Consider the following 13,818-nt stretch of genomic DNA (forward strand, 5'->3'; position numbering starts at 1 on the left):
TACTGCTTTTCTCACTCTATTTAGACTCTTGCCCCCAGCACTTGTGTTGTTTCAAGGAAAGTGGCCTTGACTTTGACGTTAATATAGAAGTGGCTGCAAACCAGAAGACTATTTAGCCCTGAGCTTTGAGAACCACTTTGAAGCAGGCACCACTGCTGATGTGCACAGAGTATTATCAGACTTTGTGGATTTGCTACTCAGAAATAAATTTAAGGATGGCATTTTATGACCAGTTTTGAAATGCAGTAGATTCATATCTATCATGGGCGACTATTTGAACTTTACCATTTATTAGTTTCAGAAATTAAAGTCATTATTAAAGACATTAACAACATTGTTATCATTCTGTTATATTGTACAGTCAACCCTTCACCATTTATTAGCTGCAGAAATTAACAGTGACTACTGCATAACTGAATAATAACAATGCTATTAATGTCTTTAATGACTGCTTTAATTCCTGTAGCTAAAAACTGGTAACAACATAATTATGTGGCACAAATGATGTTGTAAATGTGCTTTACATTGAATAAATGTAATAAAAATAAAGATGCCTGATCCCAGAACAGAATTAGGCTTGCTGAGTGTTTGGATGTTTAGTCTGTGCCAGCCAATGGGCTGCACAAGGGGTTCACTCTGGGAGGAAGAATTCAATTAGGTCCATGATCCGGTTAGGGATTTGTGATATGGAATTACCCAGTGCCTGGTTCTAAACTTTATGCAACTTGCTTATCTACTTGATGAGAGGGTGCAGCCTGTTGTGAAATGTACTGCTGCTTGGCCACATGTCCAACAGGGATGCAGCTTCTCAAACAACTGGAATGATTGCCAGTGAACTAGGATGGGTCCTTCTAAATGGCCTGCTGAACATGTGTCTTCTGGAGTTGGTGCGCTCAAATTGATCCTTCCCCCAGTTCCTTCAATGGATAGTTCGGTCTGAAGGGGCCTTTGAAGTCCAGGCCTTTGCCTCCACAGGAGACTAGAAAGCTCTCGAGGCATGCCCCATAACGTGACAGGTGACCAAGGGGTTTTAGATTAGATTAGATTACTTAGATTAGATTACTTACAGTGTGGAAACAGGCCCTCCGGCCCAACAAGTCCACACCGCCCCGCCGAAGCGTAACCCACCCATATCCCTACATCTACATCTAGATCTACCCCTTACCTAACACTACGGGCAATTTAGCATGGCCAATTCACCTGACCTGCACATCTTTGGACTGTGGGAGGAAACCGGAGCACCCGGAGGAAACCCACGCAGACACGGGGAGAACGTGCAAACTCCACACAGTCAGTCGCCTGAGGCGGGAATTGAACCCGGGTCTCCGGCGCTGCGAGGCAGCAGTGCTAACCACTGTGCCACCGTGCCGCCCACGGGTTGGTGCAGAGAAAAAGGATGGGATGGTCAGGAATTGTGAAGCTACAGTGAAATGGCATTGAAGTTTCCTGGAACTGGAATCTGTATAGTTGTTCACTGACATCCCACCCATGGCTACCTCCCTTCCTCTTCCTGAGTTGTCCCTTTGAAGGCCTGGAGGGAAGGGAGGTGCCAAATGGGAACCAATTTGTGGATGACATGGCAAACGACCACAAACGTGTAAACGTCCCTCAGTGAGTACTGGAGCATAGGTCAGAGAGTCATTGTGTTTTTACAATAGAAAGAAGCCTTTTAGTCACCAGGTCCATGCCTGTCATCAAACATTCATCTGTTCTCATCCCATTTTCCAGCACTTAGTCTGTAGCCTTGTATGCTATGGAGTTTCAAGTGACCAATAATCCTTAAATGTCCTGCGGGTTGCCGTCTCTAGACAGTGAGTTCCAGATATCCATATCCTCTGGGAGAGAAAAAAAGTTTTCATCAAATGCTCTTCAAAACACTTGCTCCTTAAAACAATTCTCTCTGGTTATTGACTACTGTATTGATAGGAAATGTTTCTTCCTATCGACCCTATGCCCTTTATAATTTTGTACATCTTAATCAGGCCCCCTGTCTGCTTTAAGGAAAACAGCTCCAGCCTATCTAATCTCTCTTCATAGCTGAATTGTTCCAACCTGGCAACATCTCCTCTCCAGCACAATCGCGTCTTTCCTGTAGTGTAGTCACAAGAACTACACATACTACTCCATCTTTGGCCTAACTAATATTATACACAGCTCTATTGTAACATCCTTGCTCTTGTGATCAATACCTGATCAATAAAGGCAAGACTCCCATATGTTTTCTTAACCACCTTCTGTGCATCTCCTGATGACTTCAATGATCTGTGGAAATTCATGCCAACATCCCTCAGTTCCTCTGTATTTTATAGGGTCCTACCATTTTCCTTGCCTCATTATTCCCTCCTAAATGTATCAAATTACTTTTTTCAGGATTAGTTCCATTTGCAATGGTTCAGCCCATCTGACCAGCCCATCTATATCATCCTGTCAGCTAAGGCTTTCCTCGTCACTTGTTATCACTCAACAATTTTCATGTCATCTCAAAATGCATTGACCATACCTCCTATGTTCATGACTAGATCATTGCTGTACACTCAAACAGTAAGCTGCTGGAGAAAGGCTTCCAGTTACAACAATACCCTTTGACTATCATCCTCTGCTTCTTGCCACTTTTTTTTTGTCATTGTTAGATCCAACTTGCCAAATTGTCCTGGATCCCCTGGGCTCTTAGCTTCTTTAACAATCTGCCTTCTGAGACATTGTCAAACATCTCAATGAGATCCATGTAGACTACATCAACTGCATTACCCTCATTTATATACCCAGTCACTTCCTGGAAAGGTTCAATCAGATGTGTTTGACAAGATGCCCCTCTGACAAAGCTATGTCGACTATAATTGATTAATCCTTGCCTCTCCAAGTGGAGATTAATTCCATTCCTGAGAACTTTTTCCAGATTTTCTATTGCTAATGTTAAGCTCACTGGCCTATCCTGGTTTACCCCTAGCACTCTTCTTGACTAATGGTTCTACATTGCTGTCGTATCATCCTCTGACATTTCTCCTGTGTTCAGAGAAGATTTGAAAATTAGTATCAGAGCCCTTGCAATCGCCTCCCAAGGCAGCCTGGGATACATCTCATCTAGGCCTGTGGATTTATCCACTAGCAAGCCTGGTAGAACAATACTACCTCCTCCTTCTCAATGCTAAGTTGTTCAAGTATATCATAGCGTCCTCCCTGAACTCTATGCCTGCATTCTCCTTCTCTGTCCGTGATTGCAGATGCAAAGTACTCTTTTAAAACCATGGTTATGTCTTCTGGTTGCATACACAGATTGTTACTTTGGTCCCTAATGTTTCTTTCCCTGATTAGTCTTTTATCTTTAAATACTTCAAAAAACTCTTTGAATTTAATGTAAAGTTACCTGTCAATGTCTTTTCAGGTACCTTCTTCAACCTCCTAATATTTGTTAAGAAATCCCCTGCATTTTCTCTATGCCTCTAGGACTTCTGCTGTTTTGAGGCTTTGGCATCTACCAGAAGTTTTTTTTTATAACCTCTGAATGAATTCCGTACATTCACTGACATCCAGGATTCTCTTGATCTGTTGGTCCCACCCACTACCTTTACAGGAACACATTGGCCCTACAATCTCACTGTTAGCTTTGCAATGCCTCCTTCACATCTAATGTGGATTTTAATGGAAGTAGTTGCTCCTGGTCCACTTTGGCCAAATTTTGTCTTATTAACATTGTCCTTCCCTCAATTCACAACCTTTACTTCCAGTCCATCTCTATTCCTCTCCAGACTTACCTTAAATCCTACTGAATTATGGTCACTGTCACTACAATGCTCCCCCACTGCCACATGAAATTAAGTCCAGTACTACCCCCACTCTTTCTATGTGCTGGCTTAAAAAGCAGTCCTGGAGACAGTTTAGGAATTCTGCCCCCTGTAAGCCTTTCACATTTTGTCTATCACAATTAAGATTGGGATGATGATTACACGACTTTTATTATCCCATTATTTCTGCATTTCTCTGAGATTTACCTATATGTCTGTCCTTTTGTCTGCCCTTAACTATTGAGTATCTACAGTATTATAATCTCCACATTCCCATCTGCCCCCACCATGACTGTGACTTGGCAAAAGCAAGTGGTCTGAATGCTTCACATTTTTCCCAGAATGCACGCTTTCAGACATGGAAGAAGGTTGGTTGAATGCTCCACAATGATTGAGCTCCAATCTGACGTTTGGATCATTTTTCTTGAATATCCTTCACTGAGAAAGTTCTTCCTTGTAGACCTAGTCGTGGATCAACTACCTCACTTGGAGGAATCTTATTCTCCTGAAATACCTTTGCAGAGGATTTCTTCCCTGCTAATTTCATGATGCCCTCTGGAGAATCTTTAACCTTAGTAATCTCCATCATGGAAGAATGCTGCTCTGTTGAAACAACACTTTCCCCTTTGTAGCAGCCTGGATTTCTGGACCAGGCAATGTGTTTTTTTTTAATTAGAAGAGATACTTTTTTTTTGCTGTGTATTAGATGCTTAAAGCAAGCCATGTTACCTGTGACTGTGTCCTGAATCTGTGGATGTTGGATTGGTTTTTACTGAGTCGCTACTCTCCATTTTGTTGAAGCGTCTTTCGTCTCAACCTGCTAATGTATCTAGGTTGAAATGTATAGACATTTCATTTTGGTTTATTGATTAGGTTGTATAATATCAGTTGCCTTCTGTGATTATTTGACTGGTAAATATTATTTCACATCCTCCAATGGAAGCAGTAGCTTTGTCATTGACATTAACTGTTCTACCTTATTTACATTTGTTCACCAGATTGTTCTGCTGCTATCAATATCCTGAATGGGCTCAAATGGCTTGTCCTGCTCATTCTTGTTCACAGTATTTGCTTCTTTTTGCTGAGTGTTGTCTTCTAGTCTGCATTTAGTGTTGACAAGAGTGTATTCCTGATTGGACAATCCTGTAAGATAGCAGATTTCACAAGAAGTTATGAGATTTTCCATCTCTCTTTGAGACCTCTGGCTATGACATTGTTGACTGAGTCCTGGTTGTACTCCTGAGAATATCTAAGTGTCTCTGGTGTATTCTTTTGAAATACATCTAGTGTTGTTGTCAAGAGTGTAGTGCTGGAAAAGCACAGCACATCAGGCAGCATCTAAGGAGCAGGAGAGTCAACGTTTTAGGCATAAGGGCTAATGCCTGAAATGTTGATTTTCCTGCTCCTCGGATACTGCCTGACCTGCTGTGCTTTTCCAGCACCACACTCTTGACTCTGACTCTCCAGCATCTGCAATCCTGACTTTCTTCATCTTGTGTTGTTGACCAATTCACTGGATCTTTGGTCTGGCCATCCTGCCACAGCGTTCTAATGAATAGTAGCACATCCTTGGTCACAGTTTTTTGTTCTTGTCGAATTTGGTTGACCCTCTCTTGACACGCTGACCATTGTTTCTCCTCACCCCTATGAAATACTTCTTTTACACCATTATGGAACCGATGTTTGTAGCCTCTGGCTTTTACCCTGGTGGCTTCAGAGAGGAAGCATAGAGTGCTTGCATGTCACTGTAGCAATAAGGTAGGCCTCACAAAGAGTTGAATGTACCAGAGAGCTAAGTTGTCATATTACAAAACAATTATAATAATTATATAATTATAATATATTATAATTTATTCTTGTTGAAATTGTACCCTTTATTTGAATCGCATCGTTGTGCTTCCTTTTAAATGAAAAGTGGAAGGTGGAGCGGGCATTGTTAGGGGGAGGGTGATGTGGAGAGGACAGGTTTCACTGACAACCCTGAGGCAATCCTTCTTAAATACTTATTTAAAGAAATGAGAGCTACATTTCCCAAAAAGTGCAATGTGAATCCAACATTCAGGGAATGAGCTGAAAGGCTATCATCTTAATCTGTAGGTAGATTAATTTTATGTTAAGATACTAGCAAAATAATCTGACAGCTGTGTACTAGCTTTATCTCTTGCATTTGTAGTACAAGTCCTTTAATCATCCCTTTACTTTAATACTAAGCCACTGAGTCATGTCCTTATAAAAGGGTGATGCCTCACTATTCTCCTGTCAGCAGTCAGATTATGCCAGCAATTGTACAAGTTTGATTGCTCAGTTACAATTCTTGGCTTCAGATCTGGAAAAATCCAGAGTTATTTTATTTCCAGAAATTTGAATATGGAATCAAAGAATCACACATAGGGAGGTCCTTCAGCCCATTATGTCTGTGATAGAGTTTTGAAAGGATGATTCAAATGCTCACACTCCCATGATCTTTCCCTGCATCTCTGCGTATTAATTTCCCTTCAGATTCCTTTTAGAAATTACTGCTGAATCAGGCAGTGATTTCCAGATCATAAATCATTAAAACAAATATACAAATGGAGCGACGGAGAAAGACCAGCTGGAAGGTGTACTCAAGAAATGTTTTTTATGGCCACCAGACCATGTAAACTACATAACTGATGCATTGTTGCAAGTCACTCTGACTCATTCAATTCATCTATAATTGACAGAATGAAGGAGAACCTCACAGCTCTGCAGGAATGTTTCTTTCTCTTTCTCTCAGTCTATAGAAGACAAACGTCACATTGCACTGTAAGACTCTGATAACTGCACTTATTAACACTTAAATGAACATGTTAAAAATGAGGAATAAAAGTTGTTTCACTGTTAGTGCTTAATTCAATTGGGCCTGTGCTGTCACTGACAATCCTGATCTAGATTTTGTGCTCAGCTCTCTGGAGAAGAGCATTAACATTCCACTGAGAGTGAGCCATGTCTTAATGTTTCGTGTTTTCATTAATTTGAACAGGACCCAAGAGTTCACTGTAACTAGATGATTCCTAAAACTAAAGGGATAGTTGAATAGCATTTGCTAGAGCTAAAAATGTGTTGCTGGAAAAGCGCAGCAGGTCAGGCAGCATCCAAGGAGCAGGAGAATTGATGTTTCGGGCATGAGCCCTTCTTCAGGAGTTTAGCTTCTAACTATTCCTTTAACGCTGATCTGTAACTTGGTGTTATTGAAATGGAGTACTACTGTGTAATGTACTGACGGCTTCCATTTGAGCAGTGAATACTGCTTGAATTCCTAATCCAAAGCTTGGCTCACATTCCTGGTCAGTTATATAGAAAAGGACAGATTGATTCATTGCCTTCTCAGCATACCAATTAAATATATATAGGATTTGTTAAAGAACTTCAGCCCATAGGCTTGTCAATCCTTCCAGGTTGACCTCCAGGATCAACCAATACTAGACGTGTGGGTGGGGTGGTTCCAGGCAGAACGTCATGTGACAAAGCCTAAGGCCATGTAACAGAGGGTCAAGTGACACTAAGCAGAACTGGAGATTCTTTCCTAAGGGAGTTAGGCACATTCTGAGACATGGAACATGATGAATGGCGCCGTGATTATTAAGGTCACTGTTCTTCTTTCTGTGAGTGACTGTTGGAACTCTCAATTCCAGGCACATTGTAAATCTCTCTGAGGGCATTTAGAGGTTAATTGTAGCTATTTGTAAGTTGCTGGCTCCTCGTCAGAGGAACTGAGCTTTAAATTCTGACAGTTGAGATTTTCCATCGTTCCAATGTGTCTGGAAGTTACTCATGGGGACCCTGGGGAATCCTCATTTTAGCAGATTCTGAAGGAATTGGCCGGGAAATTTAAGAATCCATGGGCAGTTCCTCTATGCCTAGAATCCTCCAGAAGTCTCCATTTAAATTGGAGACTTTGATGGGCTCAGATGAAATTAAGTAAATAGTTACTCAGGAAAAGTTGGAGTATTAAACATGTAGTCTAACTCTTGACCTGATACTCCCCTCACTCCACACTGACCCTACCTCTCAGCAGTCTGGGTTGACACTTCCATCTCTTGTTTTCTTCCCCTCATCTCTGCCACTGGACCTGACTCTATCCTTCCCCCCCCACGACCCAGGAAGCGCTGACCACACCTTCCATTCCGCTGCATCCATTTTACCCTTCCTCTGCCCTCCATCCCTTCCACTGCACCCAGCGTGGAATACCCTTTGTAACGGCATTGTAGATCGAGAAAGAAACTCACCAGCACCTTCTCAAGGGCAACCAGGGATGGCCCAGCCTGTGATGCATGAATAAAGAAAGAAAATATTCCTTGCCCACCTGACACCCTACTTAATTGGTATTCTATTTCATTGGAACTCTGGTACCTCTTTCAAGTGCCTCCCTACGTATCTGGCACCTTAGCCTCACACTTGGCTTATGTACTTAACCTTTGATGACAGTTAACAAAGTGCCCGTCTGTGATCCTAGAGCTTTACGTTTCAGGAAGCAGCAGCTGATTGCTGTGGGAAGGGAGCATGGTTAGCTTTCTCCAGTTCTGCACAACTATCAGAACGCACGTCCGACTCTGCGTTTCTGACACGGTCCTGACCGGAACCTCCTCTCAGAAATGCAGAGCCTCTGGTTACCATTCCTCGGAAAATCCGGCCCTACTTTTCTTTTCTATCTCGGTTCGGATTGTGCAGGTAGTGAGGTAGTGGAAATCTGGAACTGTTCCCCAAAAAAGCTGCTGAGCTCCAGGGATCGTTGGACATATTCCAAACAGAGACAGACAAGATTTTGTGAGGCTTGCGGTTTCAGGGTTCTGCAACCAAAGGGGATACGTGGCATTGATGTCGAGATGGAATGGTGAAACAGATTTCAGGCTGAGTGGTTTTTTCCTGCCTGTAGATTCCTATGGCGAGGTGTGATGTGTACAGTGTGATTTGACACGTGATATGTGCGTTATTAGAATTTACATAACCAATTTAAATTTGATATTTTTGTTTTTAGCTTTGGATCCACAGACATCAAACAAATGCACAGTTCATCCATTAACGTGGATATTAAAAAGCCGAGTGCATTTGGCAACACAGGAAACACTCCCTCTACACCCAAGACAGCTGCAGGCAGCAATTGGACTCCAAGTTCACCCAGCACAGGCGGTGGGAAACAGATAGCGGTTACATTCTCTCTCCATAATCCCAGCAACACAACAGTCTCCACCTCTCCTGTTTCCCCCGCCAAAGGGGTATCTGGGACAGAAGCCAAAACGTTCCACTCCACACAGCAGAAGAGGGTGCTCAAACCAGCCGCAGAACTGTTGGCAGGAGTAAAGGATGGCATCCAGTCTCCAATAGACAAGAGCCCTGTCGCAGTGTCCCCCTTTGAGCAGGACATAAGGAGGCCACAGGGTTTTGGGAGTAGCCATCAACCTGCATTAGACCAGGTCACGGAGGAATCACCAGGGAGACAGAGCTGGGTCCAAGGCAAATCAGCCACTGAGACAGGTCAGTATGTCCCTGCACAAAATTCTACTGCCAAAAGCTGCACCTCAGCTAATACTGCTCTGCATTCATTACCTTTCATTATACCAGGAGTACAGATTATAACAGAAAGTCAATTTGATGATGGAGCTAATCTGCACATGAAAATTGGCATATTTTGGTAATATTTCTTAAAGCACAATGCCGACACCTTTGATCTTCAACAAGAGAATCATTGGGGAAGCTATTTATTAACAAATCTCATTTTCATACTTAAATCTCTCTCTTTCAATGAGTGCAGTTCAGCTTTTATAGGGTATGCCTGGCGTTTATTTTATAATTAAGCAGTGATAATTATGCTACACATTTTACTCAAAGCAATGCTATGTCACAGGATTAAAGGGAAAATTAGAGAGCCTGATTGCTTTTGTGTTATTACTCTTGTTGAATGAAGATCAGGTTGGTTACTAAGGAAACCTCAGTACCAGTTAAAAAGCTCAACAACGACATTGCATTTGTAGAGTACTTTAACATAGGAGAACCTCCTGAGGAGCGATTCTCAAACAAAATTTGACACCAAGCCACAAGAGGTACTGCAACAAAGGAGGAAGCATCTAAGGAGTGTCTTGAAGGAGAAAAGCATCGCGGTGATTTAAGGTGAAAAGTTAGGCCAAGGAAGATTAAGGCATGAACACCAATGGTGGTGTGATTAAAGTTAAGGAGATACAAGATGATAGAATTGGAGGAATGGAGAGACCTTGGGAACACTGTACATTTGGAAGAGATTACAGAGCTAAGGGGAGTGGAGGGCAAGACCTAGAGAAAAGAGGAAAATTATAAAGCTTTGTTGACCTTTCCCATTCCATTCTGGCAGGATTTACTGGAATAGGAAGAGGTGATCCTGCAGCTTGGTCTTCTGCTGTTCAGTGAGATAATGGTTGCTGTGTATTTTAATTTCTTCACTATACCTTGGGTCCTTTATTCCTAAAAACCGGCTGAGTTGAGGATGATTGTCCTCGGCCTCAAAGCAGCATGTAACCAAGTATTACTTTAAGGGACTCTTAATAAACTGAACTTGATGGGAGTCATGAGAAAACTCTCGACTAGTTGAAGTCACGTTGAGCACAGAGGAAGATGATTGTCATGTTGAAAACCAATGCAATGGTTATGGAGGTCATTCAGCCCAATTTGATCATGCTGGCCCTCTGCAAGTGCATCACAGTCTGTCCTGCTCCCCTGCCATTTTGTAACAGCCCTGCAATGTTTTTCTCTTCAGATAATAGTCAATTCTGTTTTCAAAACCTCCTTGATACTGCTGCCACCACACTGTCAGACAGGGCACTCCAGATCTTAACCACCTGCTGTGCAAAAGAGTTTTGTTCATGAGCCATCTCAGCGCCAGGACATCTCTGCAGAAATTTATCAGGAGACTGAAACCCTGGGCCCAACCATCTTCAGCTGCTTCGTCAATGACCTTTCCTCCGTTGTAAGATCTGAAGCAGAGATGTTCACTGCACAATTCCCGACACCTGAGAGACTGAAGCAGCCCATGTCCAAATGCAACAAGATCTAGTTGATATCCAGCTGAAAAATGTGTTGCTGGAAAAGCGCAGCAGGTCAGGCAGCATCCAAGGAGCAGGAGAATCGACATTTCGGGCATAAGCCCTTCTTCAGGAATGAGGAGGGTGTGCCAAGCAGGCCAAGACAAAAGGTAGGGAGGAGGGACTTGGGGGAGGGGCCTTGGGAATGCGATAGGTGGAAAGAGGTTAAGGTGAGGGTGATAGGCCGGAGAGGGGTTGGGGGCGGAGAAGTCGGGAAGAAGATTGCAGGTCAAGAAGGTGGTGCTGAGTCCGAGGGTTGGGACTGAGATAAGGTGGGGGGAGGGGAAATGAGGAAGCTGGAGAAATCTGCATTCATCCCTTGTGGTTGGAGGGTTCCTAGGCGGAAGATGAGGTGTTTTTCCTTCAGGTGTCGTGTTGCCATGGTCTGGCGATGGAGGAGGCCAAGGACCTGCATGTCCTTGGCGGAGTGGGAGGGGGAGTTAAAGTGTTCAGCCACGGGGCGGTTGGGTTGGTTGTTGCCACTCCAGGTCCCTGGCCTCCTCCATTGCCAGACCATGGCAACATGACGCCTGGAGGAAGAACGCCTCATCTTCCGTCTAGGAACCCTCCAACCACAAGGGATGAATGCAGATTTCTCCAGCTTCCTCATTTCCCCTCCCCCCACCTTATCTCAGTCCCAGCCCTCAGACTCAGCACCGCCTTCTTGACCTGCAATCTTCTTCCCGACCTCTCTGCCCCCACCCCCTCTCCGGCCTATCACCCTCACCTTAACCTCCTTCCAACTATTGCATTCCCAACGCCCCTCCCCCAAGTCCCTCCTCCCTACCTTTTATCTTAGCCTGCTTGGCACACCCTCCTCATTCCTGAAGAAGGGCTCATGCCCGAAATGTCGATTCTCCTGCTCCTTGGATGCTGCCTGACCTGCTGCGCTTTTCTAGCAACACATTTTTCAGCTCTGATCTCCAGTATCTGCAGTCCTCACTTTCTCCTGGTTGATATCCAGGCTTGGGCTGATGAGTGATAAATAACATGAGTACCATACATCTCCAGCTAGAGAGACTTCAACCAAAGGCCTTTGACATTCAATGGCATTAACATCATTGATTTCTCCCTGCCATCATTATACCATTATGGATTACCATTGATCTGAAACTTAACTGGACCAGCTATATAAACACTGGCTACATAGCAGGTCAATACTTTTATTTCTGTGGTGAGTAATTCACCTACTTACTCCTCAAAGCCACAAAGTACTCTGCACTTGCTTGGATGCACATACTTTCAACAACACTCAAAGAAGTTTGACATCATCCAGGACAAAGAGACCTGTTTGATCTACATACCAAGCCATCACATTCAACACTTACTCCCTCCACCACTCACTCACAGCTGTAGCAGCTTACCACCTACAGACGCATTCTTTCAGCTGTACTTTTCAACCCTGTAACCTCTACTACCCAGAACGATAAGGCAATAAAAGCGAGGGAACACCACCACCTGCAATTACCGTGTCAAGCCACGTAGCATCCTGTTTTGTATCACTGGTCCTTTACTGTCGCTGGGTCAGAATCCTGGGATTCCCTTCCTTACACTACCACAGACATACCTCTGTTTCATGAATTGCAGCAGTTTGTTAAGGTGGCTGAGCACCACCCCTTGAGGGTAATGAGGGATTCACAGTAAATGCTAGCCTTGCCCCTGCTGCCGACATACCAAAAACACATTGAAAAATAAATACCACATTTGGAATGTTCAATTGACCCAAGCCCTAGGTTTTGCAATGAGAAGAGAGTTGCAGTTTTCCTATGTCCTTAGACAGAATAAATGATTCCTGGCAGTATCTGGAATTGTCCAGCTCTAATTTTGAAGTTCTGAGCAATCACCTGTACGTGAGGGAATACGAGACTCGTCCTCCCACCTGACTTCATAATTTAACTCTTTAATCTCAGTATCACTGGCATATCTGGGTTGCACCCCACTCCCAGGTAGATATATCCTCCCTTGAGGTGCTGTATCCCAACTCAAAGCCATTGTCCAGACGGGGTGTTATCAGAAGTTTATATGACTCACCACTTTGTGTTTCTTCTGTGTTAGTTATTTGATGGGATAATGTCTGACTACAAGAGTTCTGAAGAGACACTGGTTTAATTTTACAGGAAAGTCAGCAAGAGCAAAATTCTTTGAAAGCAACTGCATTCCAGAAGATCCCAAGAAAAGCCAAGGTCATGGTGACTCTCCCACTACCCCTGAGAAGGTGAGAATGAGCGAATGAGAAGGAAGGAAATTCACTCCATAATAATATGAATAATGTTTTAAAAATTAGGTCATGGGATATGGGCATCGCTGGCTGGGCTAGGATTTATTGCCCATCCCTAATTGCCATTTTGGAGGGCATTTAAGAATCCACCACATTACTGTGGGTCTGGAGTCACATATAAGCCAGACCAGATAAGGACAGCAAAATTTCTCCTCTGAACGGCATTACTGAACCAGATGAGTTTTTACGATTGATAATGTTACGTGGTCACATAGCTTTAATTTGAGATTTTTATTGAATATAAATGTTATTGTCTGTCATGGTGGGATTCAAACCCATGTCCTCAGAACATTGGCCTGGAGTTCTATATTACTGAGTCTGATTTGCTTACCACTACAGCACTGCATCCCCATAAAGAAGAAAATTATCAGTAGAACAAAGTAAAAGGCTAGTCACATATGGGTGTGGATGAGAATGGAAGGGAAAAGGAGGGATTTGTGGTGGGTGAAGCGTGTTTGTGTTAGTACATGTGTGCACGGTCACTGTATTTAATCTTGTTGTCCCATTAACAGTCCTTTTCATGTGATCTCAATGTTCACTCAATCCTATCCACAGTCATTGTACACAGTGTGCGTTCATTGGTTGACTGGTGCCCTGCAGTGTGCTCATCACCTTCCCTTCCCATTTAGGTTGTGTCAGGGAGACTGTCTGAGGACTTTCACTTTATCCTGATGACAGATTGCTT

General features: G+C 43.3%; 1 protein-coding gene across 2 annotated transcripts in view; it reads left to right on the plus strand.

The window, feature by feature from the left end:
- The window catches only part of micall2a (mical-like 2a), a 91,887-nt gene that overhangs the window by 62,617 nt on the left and 15,452 nt on the right, over positions 1-13,818 (plus strand). For both annotated transcript variants that reach the window (XM_072559253.1, XM_072559251.1), the window contains exons 8-9: positions 8,782-9,278; positions 12,973-13,070. In XM_072559253.1, coding sequence (XP_072415354.1) covers positions 8,782-9,278; positions 12,973-13,070 — 595 coding nt within the window. The remainder of the gene's footprint in view (positions 1-8,781; positions 9,279-12,972; positions 13,071-13,818) is intronic.

Source organism: Chiloscyllium punctatum, chromosome 40 (assembly GCF_047496795.1).
Source record: "Chiloscyllium punctatum isolate Juve2018m chromosome 40, sChiPun1.3, whole genome shotgun sequence".
NCBI lineage: Eukaryota > Metazoa > Chordata > Chondrichthyes > Orectolobiformes > Hemiscylliidae > Chiloscyllium > Chiloscyllium punctatum.